General features: G+C 42.7%; 1 protein-coding gene across 1 annotated transcript in view; it reads left to right on the top strand.

Annotated features, from left to right (window-relative positions):
- The first annotated feature begins 2,464 nt into the window (after positions 1 to 2,464).
- Positions 2,465 to 20,620, top strand: part of Cpvl (carboxypeptidase vitellogenic like) — a 109,402-nt gene continuing 91,246 nt past the window's right edge. Inside the window, exons 1-3 of the mRNA XM_008841527.2 lie at positions 2,465 to 2,483; positions 3,745 to 3,927; positions 11,543 to 11,667. Coding sequence (XP_008839749.2) covers positions 2,465 to 2,483; positions 3,745 to 3,927; positions 11,543 to 11,667 — 327 coding nt within the window. The remainder of the gene's footprint in view (positions 2,484 to 3,744; positions 3,928 to 11,542; positions 11,668 to 20,620) is intronic.

The raw sequence follows: 20,620 nt of genomic DNA, 5'->3' as shown, positions 1-20,620 counted from the left end.
CCCCACAGCTCACCAACTGTGGAATCCTGATCAAGTCAGTTCCTTCTCAAGCATTTGTTTTTCTAGCCTGTCAGACAGTGAAATCAGATCATATGAAGATGCACTATCTCCTTTAAGTTTAGAACACCTATTTCTTATCTAGATCCATCAATCCTACAAAAATTTGCTTAGTGCCAATTTTGTACATCATTGTCAGATTCTAGGCAGAACTGAATACAAATATAATGATAAAAATAATAACGTGACAGCATCTCACCTTTATCCAGAACCTTCTGTCACAAAAGAGAAACTTCATTTTGAGCCTCTGAAGTTCTGTGGCTTTAGGGCGATCAGGAGACATTTTAGAATGTTCAAGAAAAAAGAACAATCAGAATCTTATTCCTAGGAAACGCCAAAACCAGGTAGTGATAGGAATAGGGGCAGGCCTCTTCTTTTTCTGTGTCTATCAGCTGCTTTATTTTGGTTTAAGAAAAATCAAAAACCTAGAAAACTACACTTTTGTGATTATCAGATTAATTATTATAAAAAAACTTAGGAATTTATAGAGTGTAAAACAAGGAGAAAATACCACACAGCCAATCTACTCTTCTTTACCTAATGCTTCATCGTAGTCTTCAAAGTACTCTGTAGAGTTAATTTAATTGTTGATTATAATACCATTTTTGTGAACAGTAACTTAGTTATCTGGTGTCTTATTGTGTGATGTCTAAATGGTTGAATTTTATTATCTTTATGGACGTTGGTATGTATGGCTTTGTTTAATATAAAAAAATGTATGTTGTGCACATGGATTCTAACTGTAATATTTAGCAATCTTAGCAAATCATGTATCTTTAAATTTATTTGATTCTATTTCAGCTAGATTTTGTGTTTCTAAACATGTATTAAGAGGGTTGTTTGTCTAAATCCTCACTGTTATTTAAAGGGGAACTCACACCAAGGGTTTCATATTTTTTCAAATATGACGAAATGTATGGTCAACAGATTTTTTTTTTTACTTTCTGTGGGAGACAAACTCTATCTAGTATAGGGTTTATTAGTTTAGAAAGTGTTCAATGAGTGAGTGTTTAATAAATACGTTTAGTCTAATTTAAGTTAAGCAAAAGCATTGGAGAAGGGTGTTTTAAAAGAACCTGCGCTGCCAGCCATGATAATCATTTTCATCTCCCTCAGGAGCGGCTAGCTAAGAAGTTGAGGAATTCCGGTGTTAAATGAGACTGAACTACAGTATCTTGTTGCTTTCTTCACCTACCTAGGAAACTGCAACTGTGGTAGTTATTTGATTAATGTTAATGAGATCTACTAAACTGACCCAGCTCTTACTTTTATTTATTAAATTTATGTTAATTAAAACAAGCCAGATATTACCTCTATTTTACATTTTTGAGTCAACCTCTGCTACCCAGGCCAGCACTGTGACTACAGTGGTTATTTAAATATTAATGGTACCATTAAAGGGGCTCCAGGTTTGCTGCTGGAAGATTGAGAAATTAGACAATAACATCGGGTTCTTGTTTCTGCCCCCAGGGAGGAAAAAACCCTTACTGGAAAAGCTTCTTCCATTATTTTTTTGCACGATGTTTCTTTTTCTCTGAATCAAAGTAGAATTGTTGATTTCAAAAAGTAGGTATGCTATTAAAACATCAGTGTAACAAGTTCACATAATTAAGAACAATGTGCTATAGTGGCCATTACCCTTGAACCTCTTGAGAACTTAATTTCAGTTTCTAAATTCATTTTGTTCTTTATTATAGTCATAAGAGTCAAAGTCATTTTTTAGCTCCATATTGTATTTGGATGGGCATATTTACATTAAGCACCAGGAATTCTATTAAGTTAACCCTGACATACACCACAAGGGTCATATATACAATCAAATTGTGATTATAAACACTTACGTCAATGGAGAAATGTTGCTTAAATGCTTTTTAAATTTGCTACAACTGATATGTTTGTATTATGCTAAATTGGGTTATGTTAAACATGTGGTTAATAGATTTTTGCACATTTTGTGTTTTTAAGCTGTTCTAATAGCTTGGCATTTTAAAACACTGAAAATCAAAAGCAGGCATTGTATTTGCATTATTGTATATATTTTACATTCAGACACCAGAGTAAAAGGGGGTATTTATTCATTTAACAACATTTTGTTTAGAATTTAGCTGCTGGGGTTACAGCTCAGTGACAGAGTATTTGCCTGGCATATGCGGGAATCTGGGTTCTTTCTACCCCTAACACTAAAAATCACTCAAGCCAAAACCAGAGCTGAGAATATCAGTCCTGCTTAAATAACAACGGTGCAGCATATGGCACTGGCTGGTGTAGCTGTGGTCATACTCTTGGCGGGGTTGGAATTAAGGTCAGGCAAGGGACAACTTGCCTCCAGTGGAAAATGTAGGTGTCACAAAAGCTTAATAATCAAGAGAAATAGCATTTTAATGTAATATTTGAAAAAGTCTATATAATGCCAAAAAGAAAAGAAGGTAAGTTGATCTTAGATGAAAGTAGCAAGCACCCCTTCACAGAAGCCTCCAGTGTCCCCGACATCCAGGCTGCCGCTGAAGTCAGGTCCTGGATTTTCTCCTTTTACGTCCTTGAGTGAGACAACCCATTGAGTCTAGTTTCATTATCTACCATGGGTTTTACCCATCCTTGCTTTCCTGGTGGAGTTACTGTCAGATTCAGATCAGCTAAATATACATGGAAAAGCCCACGTAAACACACTTTAGACATTTCTGTTAAGTTTTGGTGACAGGTCATATGTTTTCAAGTCCTTATCATGGTTAGCCAGGTGAGGATGCTCAGCAAACATTGTGTTTGAAGATCGTTGCTAATTTTTTCCTTCTTCCGTTTATTTTTTCTTTCAGTTTTTTGTTTGTTTGTTTTTGGAGACAGGATCTCATGTATACTGTGAACTCATTATATAGCCAGTGATGTGGACTCATTATATAACCAGTGATGACCCTGAACTCTTGCTTTTCTTACCTCCCCGCCCCAAGGACTAGGATTACAAGTATCATGACTAGGGTTACAAGTAGCATGTGCCCTAGGGGGCCTAATTTCTTGAGTGTACTTATCAGATGGCAATAGGGGAGGGACTTGAAAATAGGTGTAGGACCCTCCATCTCGTATTTCTGCCTTGTTGTTGAATACAAAATCTGATGATTTAAAAGGGTTAGAGGTAATACCAGAAATCCATAGCTTATTTTAATTTCCCTGCGAAGCGCACTGGATGTCAGGTCTCACCTTAGCTCATGTCGTCCCCTGTATGTACAGGGGATGTCTTTCCTGTTTTTCTCTCAGGTTTGAGCCCCATCCCCTTTTAGTCACATCCGTCTTGGTGAGGCACTCCTATTTCATTCCACCTGAAATATTTTCTGGATCCCCTGCCTTCCTGCACTGGCGAAATGGTGTTGGACACTCACTAAGTGACCACTTAGAGAGTCCTTGTTGTTTGTGGCTTTGTCTAATTCTTTATTGGATTTATTTTCCAACCATAATTCAAAATATATTAACTGCTTTCCAGTTACTTTGTACATCCCTTGCAGAATTGACATCTTGGTTGCTAAAGTCAAAAGGAGCAATGATTGGGTTTTTTTTTACTCATAATGATAACCAAAGGGCCAAGCACACTGTACAGTGGACATTTTTTTAAAGAAATGAATGGATTTCTTGCATGCAAAAGGACTGAGCAAATATTGACTCTTTCAACTTATTTGTGGGATATTTTTACTTTCATTACAGAACCACAAGAAATTGTTGGTGCCATGTGGAAGGTTATATCATTGATCCTGATGGCAGTCTGCCCTGGTGATGGACTATTTCACTCCTTGTACCGAAATGCCATGATTTCTAAGCCATTCAAGGGAGATGCAGGGAAACCTTTATTTCTTAGCCCTTATATCCATGCTGGGAAGACTAAGGAGGGTAAGTTTCAATCAGAAACCCACTGGTAAACTTTTAACAGTTTTTTTTAAAGGCAATTATCACCAAGATGCACAATACATTTCAGTATTTATATTCAGTTGTTTTATTTCAAAGACTAATAATTTGGTGCCATATTATGAGTTTTAAGCTAAAATGAATAGTCAGGGTTAGAATATTTAGGTACCAAGTTACAGCATTTATCGTCATGAAACTAGTGAGTGTCCCAGCAGGACAGCATTGACAAAGCTAAAGCTAACCCAGTGGTTTTCCTATGTCCATGGAGTATTCTGCATGAACTCATTCACACTTGTCAACAGAGTGAGCTGTGCCCACATATGAAGACCGAGGCATAAAGCAATCTAAGGACCTGACAAAGTTCACAGACACCAGCTGGTAGATGCAGGCTTGGCACTCAGAGGGCTTCCCTTACTCACTCTACTGTGTCTCTTACTTGGCATTTCACCCACAGCCAAAGACTCAGTTTCCTTGTTTAAGTAAGATGGAGATTTAACAGCTTATCCAACTTGCAAGAGTGCTATGAAAATCTAGTGCTTACAAATGGCGTTATGTATAGACTATGAGTAGGTTTGTCTAGCATTGTTAATAGGAACAAAAGTTTCATTTGGTGTGATCAGACTAAAATGTGTGACCTGCATCTGCTTTAAAGCTTCTATGTGCTTTGATATGTCACTATGAGGTAAAAGACTTCATCTGTCTGAACCTCAGTAGATCCCTAATCTACAAAGAAATGCACAGGCAGCAACCTTGAAGAACTGGTTTTATAAAGAAGCAGAGAATTGGGCTAGAGACACAAAAGAGTCAAGGCAGGGTCTTAAAGAAGAGACAGATAGTGCATGTTTGCTGATGGAAGGAATGGGAGTAGGTGGAGTCTGAGGAGCTGCTGCAGTTAGAGAGATGCTGAGGTCTTAGCACTTGCTCAGGAGCCTGAAGTTTTGTACTTAGTGCAGCTGGTAGGTTACATGGTCCTGAGAATATGTGATACCAGACATTTCAGGGAAATGATGGTTTTAAAGATACAAAATAAGTCTAAATACTAGAAAGTTTACAACAAAGTAGATTTTTTTTTCATTTGAAGAGTTCTCAGAGCCAGTAGGATGTTATCATTTCTGTTTCTTTAAAAAAAAATTATTTATTTTATGTGTGTAAGTGTTTTGCCTACATGTGTATAAGTGCACCCATGTCTTGCAGTGCCTGTAAAGGTCAGAAGAAGGAGTAGGATCCCCTGGAACTGGAGTAATGGACAGTTGTTTAGCTGCCATGTGGGTGCTGGGAACCGAACCCAGATCTTCTGCAAGAGCAGCCAGTGCTTCTAACTGCTGAGCTGTCTGTCACCAGCCCCCATTTTGTTTTCTTTAAAATCGAGGTATTCTCATGTTTTAAGGGTGTGCTTGAATCTTACCTGTGTGTCTTCTCCTGAAATATACATAGCTCCAAGTTTTACCAATTCTTTTCTACAAGGTGAGAAAACCTTGATCATGGAGGCAGCCTATTTGATGGATCACTCAGCTTAACTTTCTGCACAGAACTCCTGGAAAGATGCTTGCTGATCATACCAGATGATCTTTTAAGATGTATTGATAGAGGAAACATCATTAACTCAAACCCACAGCACCAGATCACAACCACTCAGTTCAACCACCTTAATAAATTAAGACTGATGATGAGAGCCAGCTCATTAACAAGAATTTGGCGCTCAAAAGGAGTTGAAACAGTCATTATAACCAAATTCTACCAGCCTGTGTGCAAGGATATTGAGACTCAGACATCTCACAGCACAAGGGCAGGAAGAGACATGAGGGAGCAGAGATTGCTGAGGGGCTCAGCTTTTCTGACCTCTGCTCTTGGCTTTGCCTGACACAATCTACTTCCACCTGTTTAAGAAACCTGTAGTCTTCTGAAGTAAATGCACAAATACATAAGAAAAATTTAAGAGATAAAACCGAAGTGTTAGATCTGAGGTACCTATGCCAAAATTTTTCAGAAGGAAGCTATCCATTGACATAATCCAGGGAGAAATAATAGTAGTGGTAGTAAAAATAATTAATGATTATTCTAGTTCACCTTCAATTGCTGTGACAAAACATTCTGATCAGTACCAACTTGAGGAGGAAAGGGTTTATTCAGCTTACATCTCCCAGGTTGCAGCTCATCAGGGAGCCCAAGGTAGGAACTCAGGGCAGGAACCTGGAGACAGGAGCTGGAGCACAGGCCGTGGAGGAACACTGCTTACTGGCTTGCTCCTTGTGCTTGTGCTCAACCTGCTTTCTTGTACACAACCACCTGCCCAGGGGTGGCACTGCCCACAGTAGACTGGGCCCTCCTCCATCACTCAACAATCAAGAAAATACTCCACAGACATGGCCACAGTCCAGTCCAGTGGAGACAATTCCCCAATTGAGGTTCCCTCTACCCAGGCTGACAACAAAACTATCCAGCACACTGATGAATACTTAACTATATCCCAGAGCCACTCTAACAAAGAGCACATAATTATTGTTCCCATTTTCTAGATGAGAAAAATGGGGCTCTAAGCTAAACTAGTAAGGGACAGGGCTGAAATCATAACCTGTGCCTGCCAGCCCTACTGTGAACCACTGTACCATGTGACCAGTTCCTAACTCAAGGCTGTGGGTAAGATCTGGAGGAACCCAGAAGAGTCTGTGTGCATAATGAATGAGGGAGACAACTATACTGAGGCATGAAGTCAGAGCGGCTGTGTATGAGTGGCAGAGCCAAACGAAAGGAGTATTGTGGAATCCATGGAGAGGTTGGCCTCACCCCTTGTGTTTCTCCTTTAGGGACATTCCACAGTTGTGGGCATAAGCGGTAAAGGAGAGAGTTTTGCCTTCTGTCCTTTGGTGCAAGCTAGGTAGATCTTCAACCATGGATGGCAGCGTTTGAGAAAATAGCTCATATGCAATGTCCCTTCTAAAGCTATGTGATCTCCAAGTGGAATTTTAGTGGAGAATTGGATCCAAAGGCTGGTACATCTGGGGACTCACATGCCGCCTGACAACATAATTAAGGATAATTTTATTCATCTAATTTAGCGAAAGTTCAGGAAGCTCTGGACAGATGGTCAGCTTGCTCTGCTGAATCCTTTGTTTATGGAGTCTGTCAGAGCTGTAGGAACATGAATCTTAGGTCACAAGTGAATCATTTTTGAGATTAAAAGTAGTTCACAGAAACACAAGGGGAATTTTAATTTGTTTAATCCTCAATTAGCAGTCTTAATTTTATGTAATTGTAATTGCATGTTTACTTTCTCTGGTTAGAATAAATTCTTACATTATGAAACAAAATGAATACAGAAGGCAAATTTTAGAGTGTTTGCAAATGGCATATTTTTACAAAGTTTAAAGAATATTTTGCTGTTAGGTTCTATTTTGTTATTACTTGGGGGCTGGTAGTATGCTGTCTACACTGCGGGTGACTGGAATACTTGTTCTAATGTACACCCCAGTTCACTGGTTCAAACCCTTTTGTGGCTCCACTCCAATCATTTTCAAAATGTTAATACCACGGACACTGGCAGCAGCAAACATTAAGGAGGAAGAGAGCTCTCTTCAAAGAAAACCTTTTCCACTTTAAAATGTTTTTAAACATTCATATCGTGAGTCATAGTGCCAGAAAGATAAAAACTACTGCGTCTTGGCTTGCTTTCCATGTTCTGTTAATAGACTCAGGGTGAAGGATGAGCAGCACACTCAAAAATATTTTTGGAAAACATGTTAGTTGAGAGAACTTTTGATTATTTTACTGTGATTAGGTGAATGAGAATTTAAAATGTAGACTGGGGCAAAATTCTCTTTTACAGAGTAGAGGAAAGAATCTTCAAATTTATTAAGGTACTGACAAGGTCTGTCTTCCTGAAGGGGTTTTGTAGAAATAAGCTAACCCTGTTGCAGCCTCAGTGTTGCCTGCCCATTCATTTTTCTCATTTATCTGCTTGTTCATTAACATTCATTCATTAAAAATTATTTATTGAGTGTCTTAAGTGTGTGAACCAGCATATTAAGTCCCGGGAGTTCAGAGATTAAGTTAGACACATTTTCTGCTTCTTAAGGGCTCCTGCTAGAGCCAGGAAAAGATGGAATGTGCCTGAGAACAAGTTAGCCTAGAAGCAAACTTGGCATCCCAGAAAGGCAGGGATTTGTGAGCAGCTGGACCAGTTGGGCCTGCTTACAGATGCTGCACTGAGCTGGCATCAGAGACAGATTGATTCGATCATCTCTTGCCCATATTCCATTCTCTCCAGCTCCTTTCTGTTATATATTTCCTATTACATTTTGACTGCTCTCATTTCTCTCTGTCTTCTTTCTCAAATCCCCTGGCCTACTATCCTCTGGTCAGCTCCTCACCCGTTTCCAGACCTCAGTTTTTACTTCTTTATCCTCCTTTTGCGGAGGTGGATATATCCCTGATGGTGAGAGGATTAAATGGTTTTGCTGAAGACATTGTAGAGGCATTTAAAAGCTTTTCTAATCCTTGGATTGAGAGTAGAAATAGAAGAAGAAATGACAGCTGGCGGAGAGTGGCAGTGGAGGCAGACCAGTGAGCATCACCTTCCCAGACACCATTCTTTTCTTTCTCTTCAAATATACCCCCTTTGTCATTTCCCAGGGTGAGGATGTTAGCCCATTTTCTGTTACTGTGCCTGATAATCAAGACCAAGTAGTTTACAAACAATGAAGGTTTATTCAGCTTCTAAAGGCAGGGGAGTTCAAGACCAGGAACTGGATCTGGTGAGGTCATTCCTACAGAGTCCTGAAACAGTGCAGGGCATCATGGTGATATAGAAGGTTCTGGCTTAGGACTCCTCCTCTTATAAAATCATAGCTCCTTTGAACCAGGGCCTCATCCTGATGGTCTCTTTAAACTTTTACCACCTCTCAAAGACCAGCTCTTAAACCATGGTCTGACTGACTTTCAGCCCTCTTGATACCTAAAACTGATAACTGAAATCCAGCATGAGTTTCGATGGGGACATTCACACACAGCTAGAGGGGCAAAGGGTCATTGGGAAGACAGTGGGCAGAATTGTTTGCAGAATTGTGGCATTGCAGCCCAGCAATCCTGCCTGGGAGAAGTGGGCAGAGCCAGAAAAGGCAGATCTTCTGAACTTCCAGGCTTTGGTTGAGGTGGTCCTTGGGCTAAGGAGATCCTACCTCCATTGACTGAAATCTCATTTTATGTCCAGTTCTCTCCTGGTCATATTTCTAAGCACTTTTTGCTGTTCCTCCCGACAAATGTGAGTGATTGGTGCCCACATTTGCATAGATGGGAAGAAAGGCTCAAAGATAAAGCAACTCTTGGGAGGACTGAGTTAAGTTTACAAACCCAGATTCGCCTGACCAGCAAGCCCACATTCTGCTGTGACACCCCAGCTGGACTCTCAGACCACTGCCCATTGAGACCCTTATTTTTTTTGTTCTTGACGCTCCATTCCCAGGGGCTTCGTGGTCTTAATTGTTACTTGCATTTTGCAGACTATGATAGTAACTGTGCTCTGTGCAAGCCAGATTCTCTTTTTCTAAGTTTCTTTAATGTGTGTGTGTTCATGTGTGTGTGCAGATGCACACATGTGCACAGGTGCACCTGCCTCTGTGTGTGTTTATGTGTTCATGTGGAGGCCAGAGGGCATCCTGGGTGCCATCCTTAGTGATACCTCCTCTTTAGGGTCTCGCACTCGCCTGGAACTCACTGATTTGGCTAGTCTGCTTGGCCAGCAAGCTTCAGGGATCCTCCTGTCTCTTCCTCTCCAGCACTGGGATTATAAATTCCCACTCCAGAATATGATTTTTGATAAATGACTTGGGGATTGAACTCAGGTGCTCATGCTTTCTAGGCAAACACATAACCAGCTGAGCTATCTCCCAAGTCCCTAAGATGGCCTTTCTTGACAGCTTTGGATGTGGGGGCATCAAGGGATGCACCTATTTATATAATATGGCCTATAGACTAATTTTTGTCCTCAAATGTCCTTCAGTTTGGGTCCATACATTGGCACCTGATTAGCCTACCAAGAGTTCAATCCCTGTAAAACAATGTCTTTGCCCCTCCCACCAGCCATCAGTTGCTAAAAATACCTTAGGTTGTGTTGGGATTTCTTACCTACTTTTCCCATGTCTATACTTGAAGGGAGACCTCCATTAGCCCCAAACCATAAAGCATTTCTTGTCGTGCAAGTAAGCCTGTCTGGAACCCCATAACTCCCACAAAAAAAGTTCTATAACCAAGACTTTCTGAGGCCCTTATCTGGGAAAGAATGCAGGCCCTAGATCCTCTACCCAACCCCCATAACTCTATTTACATATACAAAGGTACTTTGTTTGGCCCTGTTGTTTGGCTCTGTGGCTACTGCAGACTTTTGCTGATCAGTGGTCGCTGCTCATGGATTAATAAAGGTCAGTTTGAGTACATGAGGTTGGTTGCTTTTCTTTCTTACCTTTCAACTCCTAATCCTAACATTAACCCAGGAGAGAGTTCTAACCTGGGAGAGTTAAAACTCTTAACAATGCTGCGATTTTGTTTGGTTTATGTTTGCATGGGTCTTGTGCATGCTGGTCACCATTGTTGTGCGTTCATATGAGTAACTGATCAGAAGACTCTGCTCACCCTGCTTCCTCCTTCCTGTTCCTTCTCCTCTCCCTTCCTCAATACTAATTCTCTTCCCACTTCTTGTCAGGTCTACCTTTTGACTCAGTGTAGTCTAAAGGTCCTGCAGCATGTGGGGAAGGAGCATCCCTACAGCCCAACTGCAGCTGCTGGGTATGTCTCAGTTCTCCATTTCCAGCTACGAGACGTTGGGTCTGTTACTTAACCTTTCTGTGCTTCTATAAATCAAGGATAAGAATTAATTCTCCCATATAATGCAAAGCCCTTGGTACAGTGACTTGTGTTAGCTTCTATTAGCATTATCTAGTCCAAGGTGCCCTCAGCTGTCTAAGCATGCCCTCTTTCTCCTTCCCTGTCCCTTTACTGGCATAAGAAAGCCAGGGTCTGTGTCTTCTTCAACTCTCCCTGCCCTACTTGGCTTCCTGGGTAGCTATGAGGTTACCCCAGGCTCAGTGCCTACTCTTACCTCTGCCCTGATCCCTACAGGCCTCAGAGATCTACTACTTTTATGAGATTGGCTGACTTGCCTTCAGGAAAACAGAAGGTGGGACACAGGGGCTGCCCTGGGATGCTGAGCTGCCGGCTTGCTTTGTTTCCTTGCACCCTACCACCTGCCCCTTTCCAGATAGTGCCCAGTGAATACCTTGGGTTACTCAAGGCAAAATCATGGGTGGTTTTCCTTTGTTCCTAAAAACACAAAACAAAACAAGGACAAGTGATCTTAGCTATAGACTTTTACATTCTGGCCTCCTAAGGGCTCTACAATTTCTCTTGTCCTTGTCTGAATTGTGAATGGTGTATCCTTGGGACCAGACCAAGAAAGCCAGAAGTTGCTGCTATGAGTGTCTCAAGCCAAGCTCCTTATAGCCCCTCATCCTGACTTAGTTGCTGGGGGGACATTCCTCACCCTCCACCTGAGTAGATGCACAGGCCGTTTTTCTCTAATCTTTGGGTAAATTTTCTTTCTCTTCACTAGGGAAAAAAATGAGTGTTGTCAGCCCCTTCCCAGGAGCAGGAGTGGATGTGAGGAGTTACTCAGGCTACCTCACGGTGAACAAGAGTTACAACAGCAACCTGTTCTTCTGGTTCTTCCCTGCTCGGGTAAGTGACCAAGGCCTGAAAGCAAAGCAGGTGGGCTGCATGCTCCAGAAGGAATGAAAATGGTAGCTTGCTAGACTCAGGTTTTCGCTGTTATTGTTTGTTTCCTTGTGTGTGTGTGTGTGTGTGTGCGTGTGTGTGTATACACGCACATACATGTGGAGACCAGAGGTCGATGTCAAGTACCTTCCTCACTTGCTCGTCACTCTCTTTTTTTGATACAGGGTCTGTTACTGAACCCAAAACTAGGTTGACTGGCCACCTAGCCCTGGGGATCCACTAGCCTCCACCCCACACAGTACTGGGATTATAGATGCCACCACACCCGTCTTTTGTCATGGGTCCTTGGGCTTCTGTGATCAGTGCTTTACCCACTGTTCTGTCTCTACAACCCCATCCTTTTCTTTGAAAAAAAAAGATGACCGCTGGGCATGGTGGCACACGCCTTTAATCCTAGCATTAGGGAGGTAGAGGCAGGTGGATCTCTGTGAGATCCAGGCCAGCCTGGTCTACATAGTGAGTTCCAAGCCAGCTGGGGCTACAGGGAGACAGTAAAAATAGTATACAAAGTAATAAGTTTTATTACAGAATTTTCATGCACAATTTGCTTTTGCTGATCCTCTTCTCCCTATTCACCCCTTCCCCATATAACCCCTCTACCCGTTCAGCTCTGATAGTCCCCTATTCCCCCACCCCCCTCTTTACCTCTCCACCCTTCAATATCCCTTACTGCCTTCAGGTCCTATGCTCTATCATCCTCCCACTTTCCTCAAAACTTCTATCTCCCCAAAAGGCTTAAAAAGGCTTAAAAATGTTCCTTTAGATTTTTTTTCTAAATGTAAGTGCTAGCCCCCTACCTATGTGGTATTCTTGTTTATAGCAGGAAACAAATGTTTGTAAAGGTGGGGGGGGAATTCAACTTTTGAGTTTCTTGTAACCCTTTGCCTACCACAGTTTTCTCTGTATTTTTTAAATTATTGTTTTATTCTAAAAATACTTGGACAGAGTGGGCATGGGAGAGCCGAAGGAAGGTAAAGGGTGGGGAACTGCTGTACTAACAGTTACCACATGTGACAGTCCAGTCATCAGGCCCACCTGTGGCTGCCCAATCTGTGGTCTGCAGGGGTCATTTACCACCCAGGTTCCTAGGGACAGAGGAGGGAATGCCTTTGAATTTCACCAGTGGGAGTTAGCTCATTTCCAGGACACAAGAAGCATTAAGGTTGGGAGTACTTTCAGGGCCTGGGTAGAGATGACGAGGTGCATAAACGTATTACAGCTCACCCACAGAGTCCTTTCTATTTTCATTTGCCAAATTGGGTTTGCTTAAAAACCAGAGGAAGCAAAGCAAAACTTATCCCTGTGGAGGATGCTGTTCATATTTGCATATGATTTGTACATAGCAATATTGCATTTATAATGACCTAGTAAATTGCTTCATCCAGTAGTATTTCCAGGTGGAATAGTTTTTTTTTTTTTTTAAATTGGTACCATCATGTTATATTTCTCTGATGTTGTAGCTCACCTCAGAGTAGACTGTTGTTGTGAGGATGGGGGCTGGTCAGGCGAGAAATGGAGAATTCCAGGTAATTTTGGTTACTATGGTAGTCTCTGTACTGTTGTCTTCTCTGTAGGGCTTTCCTGTATTCAGAAGAATTTCTTATTTCTTCCCCCAAGTTACTATTGAATGAGGTAAGTAAAGTGCAAAGAGCACAAAGTTTAAGCTCCCCGCCCCACCACCAAGGGTAGGTAGGGGTGGACGGTGGAGAGGTGGGTAAATTCATGGTCAGCACCTGAGCATGAGTACCCCCTGTCTCCTTCAATGCCTCACACTGGTGATGTGTAGCTGGCAGTAGAGGGCCTAGGAGATTGAGGTGTGCTCCCCAGAGCACACCCAGGGGGGCTCAGCAGGATGAAGGGTGCTAAGAGTTCCTACAAGCAATCACCATGCAGCCAGCTCAGCCTTCTTGTAGAAAAGTCTAGAAATACGACCTCATTTTAACACATAGGGATTTTTTTCATGCATTTTTCATTGTATATTTATTTCAGAGCTCAGATTTATGCTAAAATCCTGAGCTGCTTTGAAGATTTCTGTGAGTTCCTAGCAAGGCTTGGTCCTCAGAATCGTCTTTGTTTCCTGGCTTCTCCGTCTCTGTGTCTCTTCTCTCCATACTTTACTCATTTCTTTATTTGCCTCCCAAACCCCAAGTTTCTCTGAAGTTTCATACTTGAATGGGGAAGCACATACATATTTATTTAAATTTTTTGTTTTGCTTTTGATATTAGGTAGTCCAGGCTGGCCTTGAACTAGTGGTGATTCTCGGGCTTCAACTTTCTAGTGCTGAACAGGAATGCACTACCAACCACACTTGACTGCTTATTAAAACAATTTTCTTTTTACAAATATTTATTATTTTTATTTTATGTGTATGAGTGTATTGCCTGCAAGTAGGTAAGTGCACCCGTGTCATGCAGTGACAAAGGAGGTCAGAAGAGGACGTTGGATCCCCTGAAACTGGAGTTACAGATGATTTTTAGGTGCCATTTTGGTGCTGGGAATTGAATCTGGATCGTCTGCAAAAGCAGCCATTGTTCTTAACTTTTATTAGAAAGAGATGCCCAGAGCAGCCATACCCAGGGGGCTGGGGTGTGTAGCCCCTACATCCATTCCTGGTGTGGGCTAGGATGGGGTTCAGGAGAGTCAAGGGCAACCGTTGGGGGGTGAGCTTCCCTAATCCTGCATGACGTTTAGTGAGATCTGTACTGGAGCAGCTCCTAACAACCCCCTTCTTTTTCACCATCTGGTCTCCTCCCCATTGCCACCACAGCTGTAGAGCTTCATTCTCTTCTTTCTCCTCTACTTTGTTACCTGGCTCTATACCAGGAACTTCCTCACTGATATCTGAGTGTTGAGTCTTCAGTAATTATTCAGATATGCGAAAACAGCAATTAATCAGGAGGGAAGATTAGACAGAAAACAAACCAAAAAACAAAAGCTTTCCTTTCTTCTGTTGTTTCTAGCAGGCCTGGCTATTGTGGCTTTGTATAGGATGTAGAAAGTGTTGGGCTGGGAAAAGATGCAGCTTCTGTGTGCTCCAAAGTTTCAAGGCTGGGGTATGACAACTTGTTACACTTGTCCCCCTTAATTAAATGAAAATCTAACTGTTTATCGTCTGAATGGATTATGTTCTTTTGGGTCCAGTTCTATAACCATAAGCATGTCATGAGATGATAATGACTATGAGGCCGTCTCAACAGGAAACAGGGTCTTGAAGCACAGGGTTCTGTTGGAAGCAACAGATAAGCTTCAGGGAGAGGGCAGAGTTTTATGAAAAGGGCACTGTGTGAGCAGGTATCACCAGGAGACAGCTGAGAGAGTTTGCTCCAGCACCTCAGCTCACAGGCACGGCCAGGTATCCAAGGCTTCCAGCTAGGAAATAGGGAACAGGGCCAGTTTGGGTGGAACAGACAGCATATGCACGGAAGCAGTGGTCACCAAGACTCAGGAAGTCTCTTTCACTTGACAGAAATATGAGTTCCTTGCCTGTCACAAGGAAGCATCTGACATTGTCATCAGGAGAGAAATGAAACCTTAAAAAAATGAGGATAAAGAAAAATAGAGATCCAGGAAAGGTGCTATGCTTGTAATATCCTCTGAGCAATTTTCTGGGATGCTGTTCCTCAAATTAGTTTTGTTTTCCTGTTACTTCTGTGAGCTCCCTGTTATTGTCTGCAAATCAGTGCATAATGAATTCCAGAAGTCGAAATTGGTTTCCAGTGGGAGTACTGTAGGAGAAATGAGCAGGCCTTCTGCATGGGATGGGAGACAATACGATGAAATGACTGAAAATGCAACACGAAAAATGTCTGTTGCCAGGTGAACACTGTGTCTAAACCCTTGCTCTTTCTTATTTCCTTCTTAACCAGAACTGCATGAAGACGGATTATTTCCCTTCTTTTAGAAATTAAGAGGATGATGAGGAGTAAATAATTCGCCCAAATAGACATTGGCAGAGTTGAAATTTAAAGCTTGGTCTTTGATCTGGGAATCCTTCCTTTGGGTCCATCCTGTGTGACCATCCTGTGTCACATGGAGAGGAAAGGGGTCCCTGAAGGCCCTGGAGGACAGTGGTTGGAAGGATCATCTGTTCTATTAGTCAGACTTGGGTGCAAATTACAGCCCCACCACTTAGTATCTACATCTGTTTTCTCAGTTCACACTGGGGATCAGAACAGGTTTTGAGACAAAAGAGGTAACTCAGCAAACTGATTAGAAAAATGCCTGGTACACAGTAAATACTGCTGCTATTGTTATTTCAGTGTGATTATTATTAGCGTTATCACTCTTGGTGACATTAACATGAATCCTGTGCCAAAGGAAACCATTCACAGTTCAGGGCCTTAAAGAAAATAGAGGGAAATTCTAAATCAGGAGGCTGTAATCTCCAGCCAAGAATGTCGATTAACTGCTATTGGATAAGGAAATTACTAAATGAAATTGGGATTTGTCACATTAAAGAAGATAAAGAGACATGAGGATTATTGGTTTTTGAAATTGTCATCCTTCTCATTGGAAAAAAATATTCAGAATTTGATCTTGTCTTATAAGAACCTAAGTAAGTCTTTTGAACTCAAAGCAGGAAGCACTCATAGATAGTTCACCCCTTTTGGGAAGTCCCGCCCCTTGCTCTTCTGGCAGAGGGCAAGCGCTGATTCCTGGATCCTGTTTGGCATGTGTGAAGATGGTGGGACACAGTGAGGCCTGTGAGGCACATGAGGACAGTGTGTGAGGGGTGCTCATTCAGGATCCTGCAGCTTGGACCCTACATAGCCAGACACCAAAAAAAACCGAGGTTGCATGTGATAGGTAAAAAGTTGGCAGAGAACGAGCTAATGGAGGATGAGGCACCAAGGCACAGATAAAACTCCATCAAAATAGGGTTTTTTAGCAAAGGAATACAAGGGACAGATTCCCTTCTAGGCAGGGAAACTGCCTGGGTCTTGAGCTGGGGTCTTTTTAAAAGGGAGGCTTCTGCTTCCTGCAGAAGGTGGGAAGAGGTTTTTTAAAGTTGGGTGGGGTGGGGGGGAGTGGGAGAGCAGGACTGTTAAAACCTTTCCTCTTTAGAGATCAAAGGGGAAGCCTACTGTGTTGGCCAAACAGTGGAGAAAAGTCTGCTTCTCTTGACTTCAAAGACCAAGGTGCTTATCAGCTAGGTTCCCTTTTCTCAGGAGCATGAGAAGTCCTTGGGATCCTGTTGGTGAGGGGGCAGGGCTATCTGAACCTTAGCAGCATGGGATTGGTGCTGACAAGCACCCTGCACCCAGCCATCACTGAAAGTCAAGGCACCACTCCTGTGCTCTGCCAGGGAAGTGAATGTTCTGAAGCGTCCTGAGGTCACACTGAGGTCAGCCGTCCTAGGAGTAAAGGTGTGGAATCAGGGCACCCCCAGGCCCTGCTCCAGTTACACTTCTTCCTCTGGGTGTCAGAATTTTCTCAGTAGCAGAGTCAATGTGGTGAGAACAGGGCTGCCCAACTCATTGATGCTCATCAGAGCTACCAGGGAGCTTCTGAATGATGATCGCTGTTCTTGCTCAGGTCAGCCCCACCCAGATGGAATCCTGAGAACCATCAGCACTTGATGCACTCCCCAGTGATCTTAGTGTAGCATGTCTATGGTCTTGAACTCGGGAAAGGAGAACTGGAGGTCAGGATATAGGGATTCTGTTCCATGTTGGTAGTTCCTGACTGTTTAACTTAGTATGGGGCATTAGAATCTCTTCCTTAGGTTCTGAACTCATTGAAATATGGTAAACTTGGTTAATGTCTAGGGCTCCATCCCAGTCTTAGAAGAGACCCTAACCAGAGTCGTCCTATCAGACATTCCTTGTTTCTGACCCACAGACGGCATGAGAGATGAAATTGTCTTAAAGCTGCAGCCCTTGGTAGCTAATCCAGCCTGTTACCTTCTTCCTTTGGGCTGGGCTGTAGTATCTGGCATCTACTCCCTAAGCCCCACGGGAAGGAAGCCTAGGCAGTGGTGACTACTCTGCAGGTTGTGTGTGTGCGTGTGTGTGTGCATGTTTGTGTATCTTTGTTGTTTTGCATCTCAGCCTCTATTTACAAGTGACCCATTTTTCCTGCTTAGAGACTGTCAGTAGAGGGCGCTGGAGGGACACTGAAGCACGAAGTTGGCTTCCCTGATCGGTTTTACTTTTTCTTGGCCTTTCTGCCCAGTCAGCAGGTTGTCTGTGTGTGGGAACATCCAGTGACACTATGCCCTAACTGCACCCAGACCACCAAGACAGTCTGTCCTGGTGACAGTCTAGCTGCCATCGGCTTTGGGCCAGGGAACTTAGCCATCAGAGGGCTGCTACCACGCCTTCCTCAAGGTCCGAAGCACGCCTTGGGCGGGTGCTCTACCCACCGAATTATGGATATTAGTATCCATGAACACTCTCCCATAGCCCAGTGTCCTCTTTACATGCCTATAGATAACCTCTAGCATGCCCATGGTTTTTATATTGTTTTCCCTCTTTCTTGGAGGACACAGGAATCCTACCCAGCATGCTGGTCCTGGGTCATCTCTGAGGTTTCTGGGGGAGCAGGCCCTCTGGCATTCTGTTCCATTCTGCCTGATGCTGCCCGTAATCCCTGTGCCCCCGAGGCTGCAGCAAATAGGTCACCTTGGACCAGAATTACAGGCTATGTTTCCAGTTAAAGTAGCTAGTCAGATACAAAGTGAAAATTATTAGGTGGTTTCTGTCTTATGATTGGACCCCAAGTGATATAGCCATCCTTTCTTTCCTTCAGAAACAGGTTAGCCTGAGGAAGCAGGAACCTTCTGGAAAGGAGCTGGCAGAGCCAGTGTCACTCTCATTCTTCTTGATAGATTAGCAGGCTTTTCTAGGCACTTGACCAAGTTGGTCAACCTGCAGTTTCCAGATTTACCTTGTTCTGGGTTGTATGGAATCCACTGGGGCTCACTATTGCATCCCTAGAGGTTCAGTATGACTGGCCAGCTTTGAATCAGGTAGTCTTCCTTGGTCTAATCAGCAAAATTTGTGTGATCTAAACACGCCCATTGGACCATTTCTAAGATGAAAAGAGAGTCGGTTCTGGGGTTGGAGAGATGGCTCAGTGGTTAAGAGCACTGGCTGTTTTTACCAAAGATCCAGGTTCAAATTTCAGTACCCACAAGGTGGCTAAAAGTCTGTAACTCCAGTTCTAGATTCAATGCCCTCTTCTGTCCTTTGCAGGCATTGCACAACATGGGTGCACTTTTACACATACAGGTATAACACACTCTCACATAAAAAAAAAAAAAAGAATTAAGAAAGTAGAGTCAGTTCCTATGAAACGTATGTGGGTTCACAGGTTTCTTAAATTAATGTCTGCTACAAGTAGTTAAAGAGCCAGGACAATGTGACAGATATTAGAGGGCACAGACCTTCCCATTTTCCTCCCTTATCTTCTTTTTGTTACGTACTTAAGGCATCAGATGTCTGAAATAACAAAGGTATAGGAGATAAAACAATATAAAGTAGCTAAAAATTTTAAGTTATAGATCACTGTATTCACAGGTATACCTGAATTCTTCAGAAACCTTTTGTATCCAATTCCATTTCAGGAAAATGAAAATTCTCCTGGAGGAAGAGTAGCTAACCTTTTCAGTCATTTCCATTGTGTGTATTTAGAGTCAGAAGTAGGGCCCTTCTCCCCCAGTTCCTCTGTCTCCCATTCCTTCTAAGCTCTAACTTTCTGGCAGGAGGCCCCCAAAATTCCTAACTGCTTCATGGAGTGAGAGTTGGGATGTTTGGGGAGGAGAGGCTAGAGAAGTCTAGTGGGCTTGAAGGTGGTTGAGATGGATGAGAAAAAGCTTGGTAAGAACCTGGGAGAGCCTGGGAGTGATATGAGACAGCCTGAAACTGAAGAAGAAACAAAAGCTAACTTTCCTCATGAATGATCGTCCTAAAGGAAGGTCCAGTGAGTCGAGCCAACTCCAAGCATGATGAGCAGCACTCCCAGGAAACACACAGATGTCGTAGGCAAGTTGTCCGTATATGTTGGGAGTATGTGTGTAGAATTAAAATGGTATTACATAGCTGTTTAACAATTCTGGTTATAAAACTAATCGCTTTAAATAAAACCCGTTTGCCTTTATGAACACCATTAGCGTGGCACTGAAGGAGGAGTCCATTCAAACATACTTGGGGGAATTTAAAGACATTTACTTGGGATACTAATGACTTCGAGTACAATTGAACGTATTACTTAAAGCAAGCAAATGATCAGTTTTTGCACATAGAAGTATGAAGAAGGCCTAACTAATTTACTAACTGCACTTTGCATTTTAAGCAGTCTGGTTGCTTTGGCTCCAGTAGTGGTTTAATTGCTGTTTGCTCTCACCTAGTGTGGGGTTCTTCACTGGCACGGAAGGACAGGTGGCTAGATAGGGCAGGTACCCAGTCCTGGACACTGGCAGGCGCATGTCTGCTCGCTGTAACTTCTTGTTCCCAAATGCTGCCCTCACATGTGGTAAGGTGTCTAAATGCTGTGGTGTTACCTTCGTACAATCTCCTGTGTAAAATATAACAACCATGTTTGGAAATATTGAAATTGATGCCTGGCTCCTTATGTATTAACTCACCTTTTCAGTGGTACGAGTAAGGTACAAATCGAAAGTTATGTCTACAGAGCCCATTTCTTCACTCATCGTTGTCAGTAAGCAATTGACTATGCTAGTGTGAGAAGTAGCACTCCCTTCTGTAGAGAGTCTAATGGACAGAGTAGAAACCTTACCTCCTCTGGGTTCTTCTTTATGCTGCAAGCCTGAGGAAGAGGTAGCCAAGTTCACGAAGGGCCACCAGGGGTCGCCAGAGGAATTGAGAGGGCTTCTGGGGGAAAATGGACCTTTCCCTTCCCTGCCCTCCCCTCCCCTCCCTTCCACTCCCCTCC

Source organism: Nannospalax galili, unplaced genomic scaffold, assembly GCF_000622305.1.
Source record: "Nannospalax galili isolate Female #2095 unplaced genomic scaffold, S.galili_v1.0 scaffold158, whole genome shotgun sequence".
NCBI lineage: Eukaryota > Metazoa > Chordata > Mammalia > Rodentia > Spalacidae > Nannospalax > Nannospalax galili.
Note: the sequence above shows the minus strand (reverse complement) of the source record. Positions and strands in the feature narration are given on the sequence as shown.